Source organism: Procambarus clarkii, chromosome 13 (assembly GCF_040958095.1).
Source record: "Procambarus clarkii isolate CNS0578487 chromosome 13, FALCON_Pclarkii_2.0, whole genome shotgun sequence".
NCBI classification, from domain to species: Eukaryota; Metazoa; Arthropoda; class Malacostraca; order Decapoda; family Cambaridae; genus Procambarus; species Procambarus clarkii.
In genome coordinates, this window is record NC_091162.1 from 33,001,233 (window position 1) to 33,015,115 (window position 13,883).

Below are 13,883 nucleotides of genomic sequence, written 5' to 3' on the forward strand. Positions count from 1 at the left end.
ACAGAGACTGTCTCGCCCTGCCGGCCGACAGCCTCCCTGGTAGGGACGTCGTCTCTGCTCTCGTCTGCTGTTCTGTCTCTTAATGCTCCATGCTGGATAGCTCTCCGAGTTTATATTGGGGAACCTAGTAGCTAACTCCGCCACAAGTAGATAGCCTCCGGCACTACCAAGCCACTCCTTAAACGTCGGCATGTTTGAAGGCTACCCGGCTCCAATTATACGCTTAGCGGAAGCAAGGTGAAATTATCATGATCTGACCTCAGGTCACTTGGGGTCATTAACGGTTAGAGGTGTGAGATCTCAGGCAGACAACTGGCGCCTCTCAGATCCTTGTCTGTGACTCGTGTACTCTATGTATGTATTAACCTAAACCAAACACTTTTACAGTGTTACAATAGCATGGTTCTTATTCTATGGAGGAGACGGTTTAGGACCATTCTCTCGAATGTTTTGCAAATGCAGCTAGTAAGGGAAATTGGGCGAAAGCATTCTCTTGATTTGGCTTGGGAATTGGAATGATTATACTGTTGGTCCAAGAGTTAGGAAGCTCCCCAGTAACATAGCTCATATTATACAGCTCAAGCAGAGGATTCCCTGGTACTAAGGGAGCAGACGCAATATGTCATAAGTGATACCATCTTCACCAGGGATGTGGCTTTGCCTTTGTTTAGGGCCGCGAGCAATTCAAACCTCTGTAAATGGCACGTTGCATTCATCTTCCTTGTGGAGCATGAAGTCAACGAGCCTTTCTCGATCTCCGTAACCAGCATTTAATCTGAACTGTATGTCTGGGGGAAGATTATTGAAGCTAGAGGTGGTTGCCCAAGCATCGACTAACTCGTTTGCTCTGTGTAGAGGGTGAGGGTGTGCTACATGGCCGATCTTATCGCCTTTAATTCTTTTAATATTCTTCCATGCCTGGCTGAGGGGGGTGTGAGAGTTGAGACTGTTAACAAAAGTTTCCCAGTTATCTTGCCTGAGCTCTGTCATGCGCTCCCTCGCCTTGGCTAGGGCTTTCTGAAAGAGCTTGAGCATTGCTGGCGTACGTGTTTCCCTATATGCAAGCCCAACTCGTCTGGCAGTGCGTTTCAAAGTACGCAGTTTGGGGTCATTGTAATAGGCATGGCGTTTATTACCTTTCATATCGTTCCGACTATTGGATGGTGCAGGGGCCGACCTAAAGGGTCAGCAAACATCTGAATGCTCTGTACTAGACCGTCGTTAAATATCTGGACTGTGGAGGGATCATAAGTGCTGTACCTCTGACACATGAGCAACAAAGTCTTCACGTCGAGCAGGAGGAACACTGAGCCGTTTGCGTTTGAAAGTCCCACCGGGCAGGATGGTATTCCTATACATAGAGTAGTCAATCTAGGGTGATGATCTGACAACAAATCTGTTACAATAAGTGATGTGCACCAGACGTGAGAGACGTTGAAACCAACACAGAGGTCTAAAATGCCAAAATGTACAAATACCAATATTATGTAATCTCACTAACCCATTGTACCATCTTGTAAATAAATAATATAATAATTATTATTATTGGTAAATGGTAAAAATAAATACAAATACAAATGTTTATTCAGGTAAAGTACATACATACAAGATACAAAAGTTGATGGATTTATTTATTTATTTATTTATTATTTATTTATACACATACAAGAAGGTACATTGGATTGTGAGGATACATAATAGGGTAATAACAATCTTGTAAAGCCTAGTAAGCGCAGCGTTTCGGGCAGGTCCTTAATCTAAGAAAATTTTAAGTAGGTAAATACTTGCAAAATTTCTAAAAAATTATAACAGCTACAAGGCAAGAAAAAAAAGATGAGAGAAAATTGTAGGTATATTAAAGCACATAGGTAGCTCAGATTGATTGCAATGACAGCGTGAATGGTAGTTGACAAAAATTGGTAGGCACAATACAGCATATGGCTAGCACATAAAAGAAGACAGCAATGAACACAATGATAAGGTTGTTTGGGGTAAATACATAAAAATTAGGAGATTGGGTAACACTAGGTACAGAACAAATTTAAAGCTCAGTGTAAGAAACTAAGAAGATGAAATTAGGTACTTTTTGGTTTTGCTTTTAAATAAGGCAAAAGTTTGACAGTTTTTCAATTCACTAGGGAGTGAGTTCCATAGACTAGGTCCCTTAATTTGCATAGAGTGTTTACACAGATTAAGTTTAACCCTGGGGATATCAAAGAGATATTTATTTCTGGTGTGGTGATAATGGGTCTTATTACATCTGTCCATGGAGAGTTTCAGAGCATGGTTTCCATTTAAGAACAGGGTTTTGTAAATGTAGTTGACACAAGAGAATGTGTGGAGGGAGTTAATATTTAGCAAGTTTAGGTTTTATAGATAGAGCTAGTACATACAATGCCTAAAGCCACTATTTATTTATTTATTTATTTATATTGTGACAGTAATCTCCTTCAAGAGATTGAGCCTGCTCTTCCCTCCACAAACACGTCGTTGAAATTATATAAAACGACTATGGAAGACATGTCCAACAACAACAACAACACCAGCAAGGCTTGCCAGGGTGAGCAAAACGTATGCAGTCAGCCACCTGTTCGACTCAAACCACCAAACTACATGTTGATCGCTACCGGCTCCGCTGATTGGTCGCCGGTCTGGCTGCACCTGCACTCGCCCCCCATACTACTTGATGTCTGGGGTCGCCCCAACCTCCTACCTCAGAATGTTCAGTGCTCTCGTTGTCACCACTCCTCCCGGCTAGACGCTAGCGTGTACTGAGAGAAGTGGTGGCTTAAAGCCAATATTCCAACACCTCCCATTTACTTTTGTATTGCACTTCTTGTTATTTTGCCTTAACGTAACTTTCATTGTGTCATCTAATTATTCTTATTATTTTGATTGATTTTATTATAAGAATTTGTTTGTGCATTTTATTCATGTTTTGATTTAATTAACGTAATTCAAATTTCATTGTTAAAGTTTACTTGTGTTTTGTGTGTCTTCTCCTTACCTTACCACAGACGAAGTTCCAGTTTTTTCTATTTTTTTTTTTTATAACTATGTGACGAGGCCATACCCCTAGCCTTAAACAGCCGAACACCAACGCGTTACCGTCACAATATATATACAAGAAGGTACATTGGGTTTGTGAGAATACATTGGATAGTGTGGTATGTGGTGTTTGTGTGTTACTGAGGAAGTCTTGGTTGTAGGGTTGATGTAAAGTCATTGCTTGGTTACTGACTTTAATACTTAATATGATTACATGACTAGTAGCTACCAAGCTTGGCGGGCGTCCTGTATGCTCTATTGTTTACCTTCCCTCTCTTCTGTGGCGTCTGCTCCGCCGCACATAGAAAACGGATGGTACCATTTTCTGTGAACATGACAGATAGTACAGTAATTACATTCTTGTAAAGCCACTAGTACGCGCAGCGTTTCGGGCAGGTCCTTAATCTAGCAGATAATTTTAAGTAGGTAATTTCAATCAGAATTGATAAATGATAAAGATACATTACAAGAGAAAAACCTACCAGAGGACCCAAAACAGAAAACGGGAAAGTATGTTTATTTATTTATTTATTTATTTATTTATTTATGCATATACAAGAATGTACATAAGGAATGTGAGGATACAAATATGGTAATTACAGTCTTGTAAAGCCACTAGCACGCGCAGCGTTTCGGGCAGGTCCTTAATCTAAGAAAATTTTAAGGAGGTAAATACTTGCAAAATTTATAGACAAAAAAATAATAACAGATTACATAAAATGAAAAAAAAGATGAGAGAAAATTGTAGGTACAGTATATTAAAGCACATTGGTAGCTAAGATTAATTGCAATGACAGCTTGAACGGTAGTTGACAACAAATTGGTAGGCACAATACAGCAGAAACAATATAAGATTGATTGCAATGACAGCTTGAATGGTAGTTGACAAAAATTGGTAGTCACAATACAGCATATGGCTAGCACATAAAAGAAGACAGCAATGAACACAATGATAAGGTTGTTTGATATTACATAAAAATTAGGAGATTGGGTAACACTAGGTACAGAGCAAATTTAAAGCTCAGTGTAGGAAACTAAGAAGATGAAGTTAGGTACTTTTTGGTTTTGCTTTTAAATAAGGCAAAAGTTTTACAGTTTTTCAATTCACTAGGGAGTGAGTTCCATAGACTAGGTCCCTTAATTTGCATAGAGTGTTTACACAGATTAAGTTTAACCCTGGGGATATCAAAGAGATATTTATTTCTGGTGTGGTGATAATGGGTCTTATTACATCTGTCCATGGAGAGTTTCAGAGCATGGTTTCCATTTAAGAACAGGGTTTTGTAAATGTAGTTGACACAAGAGAATGTGTGGAGGGAGTTAATATTTAGCAAGTTTAGGGATTTAAACAAGGGAGCTGAGTGTTGTCTGAAAGCAGAGTTTGTTATTATTCTGATAGCAGATTTTTGCTGTGTGATGATGGGCTTAAGGTGGTTTGCAGTGGTAGACCCCCATGCACAGATACCATAATTAAGATAGGGGTAGATTAGTGCATAATATAGTGAGAGGAGAGCAGAGTTAGGAACATAATATCTGATTTTGGAGAGTATACCAACTGTCTTAGAGACTTTCTTAGTTATGTGTTGAATGTGGGTGCTGAAGTTGAGTCTCTTGTCTAGGATAGGCCAAGAAACTTGCCATCATTTTTATTACTGATGTTAATGTTGTCTATCTGTAGCTGAATTGCATTTGATGATTTGCTTCCAAATAAGATGTAGTAAGTCTTTTCGATGTTTAATGTTAGTTTGTTCGTTGACATCCATAAGTGGACTTTTTTTAATTCATTATTCACAACATTATTTAGTGTATGTGGGTTGAGGTTTGAGTAGATAAGGGTAGTATCGTCAGCAAACAATATAGGTTTGAGAATATTAGAGACATTAGGCAGATCGTTTATATATATAAGAAATAGAAGAGGTCCTAAGATACTGCCCTGTGGCACTCCAACGGTAATTGGTAGAGTGGAAGAAGTTGTATCATTGATGGTTACATATTGGTGTCTGTCACTAAGATAGGATCGGATGTAGTCAAGGGCAAGGCCTCGGATTCCATAATGCTGGAGTTTAAGTAAGAGGTAGTTGTGATTAACAGTATCAAAGGCTTTTCTTAGGTCAATGAAGAGTCCAATCGGAAACTCATTTTTGTCAAGGGCTGAGTAGATAATGTCAAGGAGACTAATGATTGCATCGTTCGTGCTCTTTTGGGACCGGAAGCCAAACTGGCAGGGGCTGAGTACGTCGAATTTTACGAGGTAGGAATAGAGCTGTTTGTAAATAATTTTTTCAAATATTTTTGATAGAATGGGTAGATTTGATATTGGTCTATAATTATTTATGTCCGCCGGATTGCCTCCTTTATGGACTGGCGTTACTCTTGCTTTTTTGAGGATATCAGGGAAGGTGTGATACTCTATAGATTTGTTGAACAGTAGTGCTATGGGTGGGGCAAGGGCATGGGAGGCTCTCTTGTACACAATGGACGGAATTTCACTGGTGTTCTCTGCCTTGGTTTTTAGAGAATGTATGAATTTTAGAGAATTTATTTCGCGAGCAGCTGCCGTTTCGGGCAGGAAAAACACTAAGACTAAAACTTAATACTAATTGAGATTAAAGCATAAATTGTGTTGAGAAAAAATAAGAAAAAATTAAAAAAAGGGGGGGGGGACATGACAGAAAAAAAAGCAAAAATACAATTTGGTCAACAAACAGCATTGTTTCAAGTAGTAGACATGGGTTGACATTTTGGGGGTGAGGTAGGTTACATGGAGTTAATAAGGTAGTACTTTGTTTTTATCTTAAATGGATAATCTCAATTAGTATTAAGTTTTAGTCTTAGTGTTTTTCCTGCCCGAAACGCTTTGCGTAATAGTGGCTTTAGGCATTGTATGTACTAGCTCTATCTATAAATCCATCAACTTTTGTATCTTACCATGTATGTATGTACCTTACCTGAATAAAATTTATTTATTTATTATTTATTTATTATTTATGATAAGTTTTGGGCAGGTCTTGACATGCCCGAAAGCCTTTGCGAGTTAGTTGCTTAAAAGAATGTAAGAACACCAATGTTATGTACTCTCTCAAGAAAATGTATCTTCTTGTATATAAATGAATAAATAAATAAATTCGTTTGACTAATTCTAATGCATGTAGGCGAGAACAGCTGTGAACGCCAGCTGGCACACAAGTACATGAGCGTCCAAAAGTCTTTTACACAAAAGACATGTACAGATAGGCGTGTAGTAGTAGATTATCCCAATAATATACTCGCTCCAAATGCATTGTTAATATTCCTGTCAACCTTTGGAGATGAATGAGGTGAGGTGTTGCCCGAGCATATAAGCAGCAGAATAGCAAACATTAACCAAAGTCTACTTTCAAGTGTGGTCTAGAGCAGACACTTGCGAGATACTGTACCGACGCTCAGTGCGCTCAACTCACACCAAAGTATCACCTGTGTACTTCTGTATATTCGACCAAATATATATATAGTATCTTAGTGTCTGTGTTTATTTGTCACCATACTTTACGTAATAATAGAACCGTTACAGGCGTGTAGCTTCTGACTTCGTTTTTATTATTATTACATATTAGGCGCTTACCTTTAATGCTTATTATTATATAAATATAACTATCACATAATAAATGTTAAAGGAGTTTATCCAAAAACTGGCAAAAATGTTGTGTTTTGTGCGTTGTATCGTGTTTGTGGTCATTCGGGTGTGTTGTGTTTACGCTGGAGGGCGGCGTCCTTACCAAGCCCGGATTATGTCCATTACATCACTAAACTTCATTTAATAACTATATGCCTGTTAAGAAGAAGATTTTAATCGTTTGTAGCATTATATTGTCGTTTTAATATTGAACACGTACACACATGCGAAACGTCCAAAGCTGTTGTACGAAGTGGTAAAAATATTAGTGTGCGATGATGTCAGTGTACAAAGTGTCTTGTATCGGACGGAGGAGTGTGGTGGGATCATCAGTACTGTAAGCGATCATAAACAGTTGGACAGTGGAGGCTGGACTGGTTGCGCGGCGTTTAGTGTGTGTGGTTATTCACGAATATTTTAATTTGATATCACAAGTGATGTAAGTATTCCTGTTGTACAAATAATAGTAATAATAATAATTACTATTATCTATATAGACTCAACTTCAGTACCCACATACAACACATAACTAAGAAAGTCTAAAACAGTTGGTATACTCTCCAAAATCAGATATTATGTTCCTAACTCTGCTCTCATCTCTCTATATTATGCACTAATCTATCCCTATCTGAATTATGGTATCTGTGCATGGGGTTCAACCACTGCAAACCACCTCAAGTCCATCATCACCCAGCAAAAATCTGCTATCAGAATGTAGCGAGTAGATTATCCCAATAATATACTCGCTCCAAATATAGTGTTAATATTCCTGTCAACCTTTGGAGACGAATGAGGTGAGGCGTTGCCCGGGCAACACGGTGAGGTGTTGCCCGAGCAATATAAGCAGCAAGAATAGCAAACATTAACTAGTCTACTTTCAAGTGTGGTCTAGAGCAGACACTTGCGAGATACTGTACCAACGCTCAGTGCGCTCAACTCACACCAACGTATCACCTGTGTACTTGTGTATATTCGACCAAATATATATATAGTATCTTAGTGTCTGTGTTTATTTGTCACCATACTTTACGTAACAATAGAAACGTTACAAGAATAATATCAAATTCTGTTTTCAGACAACACTCAGCCCCCTTGTTTAACTCCCTAAACATGCTAAACATAATCTCACTCCACAAATTCTCTTGTGTCAACTACATTTACAAAACCCTGTTCTTAAATGCAAATCCTTGTCTGAAACTCTTCCTGGACAGATGTAATAGGACCCATTATCACCACACCAGAAATAAATATCTCTTTGATATCCCCAGAGTTAAACTTAATCTGTGTAAACACTCTATGCAAATAAAGGGACCCAGTTTATGGAACTCACTCCCTACTGAATTGAAAAGCTGTCCAACTTTTACATCATTCAAAATCAATACTAAAACGTACCTAATTTCATCTTCATAGTTTTTCACTTTTTGCCTTAAAATTGCACTGTATCAACTGCTACCCAATCTCCCAACCTTTATGTTCCCAATTTGAACATCTTTACCATTGTGATCGTTGCTGTTTTCTTATATGTGTTGCCAATCTGTTGTATGGTGTTTATAAATCTTGTTTATCTGTATCTTTTGCTACCCAGTCTCCCAATCTTTATGTACCCAATCTGAACATCTTTACCATTGTGATCATTGCTGTCTTACATGTGCTGTCAATCTGCTGTATGGTGTCTATTAATCTTGTTTAAATTACTAATCAAGCTGTCAATGTAATCAATCAGAGCTTTAATATAACAATGTGCTTTAATATACTTACTTATCTCTCTCATCTCATTTTTTCTTGTAATGTATCTTTATCATTTATCAATTCTGATTGAAATTACCTACTTAAAATTATCTGCTAGATTAAGGACCTGCCCGAAACGCTGCGCGTACTAGTTTTACAAGAATGTAAATACTGTACTATCCAATGTATTCTCACAAACCCAATGTACCTTCTTGTATATATATAAATATATATAAATAAATAAATAAATAAATAAATAAAATAAATATTACTACCCGCAGGACACCTCCCTGCGGGGTATCTAGTTCAAAGTCTCTTGTGTTGTTATTTACGAATATTTTAATTTGATATCACAAGTGATGTAAGTATTCCTGTTGTACAGATAATAGAAATAATAATAATTATTACTATTATCTATATTACTACCCGCAGGACACCTCCCTGCGGGGTACCTAGTTTAAAGTCTCCTGTTTATTTATTTATTTATTTGTATATATACAAGAAGGTTTATATTAGAGTAAATTTCAAGATTTAATTAAATTTACATGTCATCTTTTTTTTCTTTTTCTTTTTTCTCTCGGAATTATCTATTGTGCTCACTTTGTTTTCTTAGGTTCATACCAATTATAGGATTTTAATTAACCATTACTAAGCTAATTATCTTCAAGATCATTTTACTTTATGATTATTATTTTTCTTATTATTTTTTATTTTACATTTATATTGTCAGTCTCTACTGATCTTATCTTCAAGATCATTTTACTTTATGATTATTATTTTTCTTATTATTTTTTATTTTACATTTATATTGTCAGTCTCTACTGATTTTTTGTTTTTTATTTTATGTAACTTCTGTGTCCTCCCTGGCTATCTATTGGATCTTTATTTTACTTCTAAATTGTTACTATTTTATTGTATTTGCTTTTATTCTTGTGTTTTGCTTTATCGTGTATCTTGTATCGTGATCCCTCTGCATCTCTATGCACACTGATATTGATCCAGATCAAAATCTTCTGTCTCATATCTACTCCAACCAGCACATTGATCATCATTATTGCAAGTATTTCACAGCACACCAGGCTAAAAACAAACTCCAAAATAGCACCTGTCTATCAGTTTACAACCAAAATGTTAGATCACTTGGTAAACATTTTGACGATTTAAATGCATTACTCACAGCACAAAGTACTAACTTACCGTTCATTATCTTAACAGAAACTTGGCTAAATAAAGACTATACCCAACTCTACAACTTAGCTGGTTATAAAGCCATTCATAACTGTAGGCCTAATAAAAAAGGTGGTGGCACAGCTATATATTACCGAGATACATTTATCTGCAACAGTGTTATTAGTGACAGAGATGACTACTGTGAATATACAATTTTACTCAGTTTACAATTAAATCCCTTAAATCCTCTTTGACTATTAGATCCATCTATAGATTTCCCAATACTAACATAGCTTCTTTCTCAGACAACCTAAGGAATCATTATAAACAACAATCTCAACAAAAACCACATCATTCTGAGAGGAGACTTTAATATTGACCTGGGTCAACAAAATTGCTCTCAAGTTGACTATTTCCTTAACAGCATGAACTCCTGTATGCTAATCCCCACAATCACCAAACCTACCCGAGTCACTCAAACATCAGCCACTACCTTGGACCACATATGGACAAACATAACAGCTCCCCTTGTATCTGGTATAATCTACGACAGAACAACTGACCACTATCCTACCTTTCTCATAGCGAACATGGACATAACACCCACCAAAAGCAAGAAACTTTCATTTAGGCTACACAGTGAATCAGCTTTAGGCAATCTTACAGATGCACTTCACAATATTAACTGGGATTCTGAATTCAATAATACCCAGGATATAAATTCATTAGCTAACATCTTCCTCTCGAAAACTCTAAGCCTCTACAACCTTCATTGTCCCCTTCTTACCAAGCAAGTAACTGACAAAAGATTAAACAATCCATGGCTCACAAGTGGCATTCTCAACTCAATCAACAAGAAACATGAATATGAAAAGAAACTTAGGATTGGCCTAGTTTCAAAGGAAGTAGCTAAAAGGTACTCATCAATGCTTACCAGTATCATAAGAAAGGCAAAACTTGCATATTATGTGAATAGATTCAATGAAGCAAAAGGCAACATGAAAAGCACTTGGAAAACAATCTCTAGTATCCTAGGAACTAAACAACACTTACATAACCGAATAAACTCTACAAGGATGGGGATATACCGTCAACTGATTTAGAAATGGCAAATGAATTTAATAGTTTCTTTTCATCGGTTGGTGCTAATCTTGCCAGTAAAATCCCACAGACTCAGACACATATTAACACATATCTCTCAGGCAGCTATCCAAACTATCTTCTCCTTTCACCAATCAGCCCGGCAGATGTTGTGTCCATCATACACTCTCTAAAAACCAAGGCAGGGAACACCAGTGAAATTCCGTCCATTGTGTACAAGAGAGCCTCCCATGCCCTTGCCCCACCCATAGCACTACTGTTCAACAAATCTATAGTGTCACACCTTCCCTCATATCCTCAAAAAAGCAAGAGTAACACCAGTCCATAAAGGAGGCAATCCGGCGGACATAAACAATTATAGACCAATATCAAATCTACCCATTCTATCAAAAATATTTGAAAAATTATTTACAAACAGCTCTATTCCTACCTCGTAAAATTCGACATACTCAGCCCCTGCCAGTTTGGCTTCTGGTCCCAAAAGAGCACCGACGATGCAATCATTAGTCTCCTTGACGTTATCTACTCAGCCCTTGACAAAAATGAGTTTCCGATTGGACTCTTCATTGACCTAAGAAAAGCCTTTGATACTGTTAATCACAACTACCTCTTACTTAAACTCCAGCATTATGGAATCCGAGGCGTTGCCCTTGACTACATCCGATCCTATCTTATTGACAGACACCAATATGTAACCATCAATGATACAACTTCTTCCACTCTACCAATTACTGTTGGAGTGCCACAGGGCAGTATCTTAGGACCTCTTCTATTTCTTATATATATAAACGATCTGTCTAATGTCTCTAATATTCTCAAACCTATATTGTTTGCTGACGATACTATCCTTATCTATTCAGACCTCAACCCACATACACTAAATAATGTTGTGAATAATGAATTAAAAAAAGTCCACTTATGGATGTCAACGAACAAACTAACATTAAACATCGAAAAGACTTACTACATCTTATTTGGAAGCAAATCATCAAATGCAATTCAGCTACAGATAGACAACATTAACATCAGTAATAAAAATAATGGCAAGTTTTTTGGCCTATTCCTAGACAAGAGACTCAACTTCAGCACCCACATTCAACACATAACTAAGAAAGTCTCTAAGACAGTTGGTATACTCTCCAAAATCAGATATTATGTTCCTAACTCTGCTCTCCTCTCACTATATTATGCACTAATCTACCCCTATCTTAATTATGGTATCTGTGCATGGGGGTCTACCACTGCAAACCACCTTAATCCCATCATCACGCAGCAAAAATCTGCTATTAGAATAATAACTAACTCTGCTTTCAGACAACACTCAGCTCCCTTGTTTAATTACAACTGAAGGTACGTATACAGAGGACAACGAAGAAATTAGTGAAATTCTAAGAAGCCAGTATGAGGCTATGTTTAGCACACCAATAAACAACATGAAAGTTGATGAACTCTGAAGATTTTGAAAGAGAAATTGACAATATGCCCATGCACTCAGCTTCTGGGCCTGACTCATGGAATTCAGTATTCATAAAGAAATGTAAAGTACCAATAGCGCGAGCACTCAGCGTAATATGGAGAAAGTTAGCTCCGATCCTGTGGGATGCGATGATCTGTTTTATGCTTCTCATCTCGCTTGTCGGAAGGCAGTGCTCGCTACCTCCAGGAAATCTGCCTGGGCCCTAGTTCTTAGGTTTTCTTCTCCTTTCTGTCCCTCGCTGTTTGAGGAATCTGCAGTTGTACGTATCACTCTTACGGACGTATCACTCAGCGTAATATGGAGAAAGAGCCTGGATACAGGGGAGATAGCAGCTGCACTTAAATCTACAGATATAGCTCCTCTGCACAAGGGGGGGTAGTAAAGCCTTGGCAAAAAATTATAGACCAGTTGCACTAACATCCCACATAATAAAAGAGTTTGAAAGAGTGATTAGGAATCAAATTTCTAGTTTTATGGAAAATAATGAGCTACACAACCCAGGACAACATGGATTTAGAGCGGGCAGATCCTGTCTGTCACAGTTACTCAACCACTAAACGTGAAGGTCTTATAACAATAATGAGAGAGATTATAGCGAGAGCGGATAACGATAGATCACGACTGTTGATAGTCGGTGACTTCAACTTGAAATCCATAGACTGGGAAGCATATGAAGCTAAAACAGAAGATTTTTGGACCTGTAAATTTGTAGACCTCATCCTGGAAACATTCTTGTATCAACATGTTAAACAAGCTACGAGGATGAGGGAAGGGGACGTTCCCTCCATGCTAGATTTGATATTTACCAGGAAGGAGGAAGAGATATTTGACATTCAGTACCTTCCTCCCTTGGGTAAAAGTGACCATGTCTTTTTGGGAATAAAGTATGCAATGCGTTATAAGCTGGAAGAAAATAAGGAGGTTGAAGCAGTTGAAAAACCAGACTTCAGGAGAGGACATTATGGTGACCTTAGAAATTTTTTTAGTGAGTATAATTGGACAGACTTGATGCTAGGCAAGGAAGTGAATGAGATGTATGGCAAGTTTTGTGAAATATATGATAAAGGCACAAAAAAATTTATTCCAAAACAGAGATGCAGAACTAGGAAACAGGATTGGTTCAATAGAAATTGCGAGAGGGCTAGAGACCGAAAGACACAAAAATGGAATCAATACAGGAAGAGGCCGAACCCCCAAACATACCAGCGATACAAAGATGCGAGAAACAACTACACGGCAGTGAGGAGAGAGGCAGAAAGAAATTTTGAAAAAGGGATTGCGGACAAATGTAAAACAGAACCAGGTCTATTCTATAAATTCATAAACAACAAATTGCAGGTAAAGGATAATATTCAGAGGTTGAAAATGGGAAATAGATTCACGGAAGATGAAAAGGAAATGTGTGAAACACTAAACGAAAAGTTCCAAAGTGTGTTTGTACAAAATGAAATCTTTAGGGAACCAGATACAATAAGAATTCCAGAGAACAACATAGAACACATAGAGGTGTCTAGAGACGAAGTGGAAAAAATGCTCAAGGAGCTCGGTAAGAACAAAGCAGCTGGCCCAGATGGCGTTTCACCATGGGTTCTGAGAGAATGTGCATCTGAGCTCAGCATTCCACTTCACCTGATCTTTCAGGCATCCCTGTGTACAGGAATCGTAGCAGACGGGTGGAAACAGGCTAACATAGTTCCAATCTACAAA

General features: G+C 37.6%; 1 protein-coding gene across 3 annotated transcripts in view; it reads left to right on the top strand.

The window, feature by feature from the left end:
* The first annotated feature begins 6,997 nt into the window (after positions 1 to 6,997).
* The window catches only part of LOC123757289 (probable deoxyhypusine synthase), a 304,623-nt gene continuing 297,737 nt past the window's right edge, over positions 6,998 to 13,883 (top strand). The window contains exon 1 of one of the 3 annotated variants that reach the window (XM_069323865.1): positions 6,998 to 7,139. In XM_069323865.1, coding sequence (XP_069179966.1) covers positions 7,138 to 7,139 — 2 coding nt within the window. In that variant the 5' untranslated portion in view covers positions 6,998 to 7,137. Of the gene's footprint in view, positions 7,140 to 8,764; positions 8,790 to 13,883 lie in introns of those variants that run through there. The other 2 variants (XM_045740842.2, XM_045740844.2) reach the window with 2 other exon arrangements.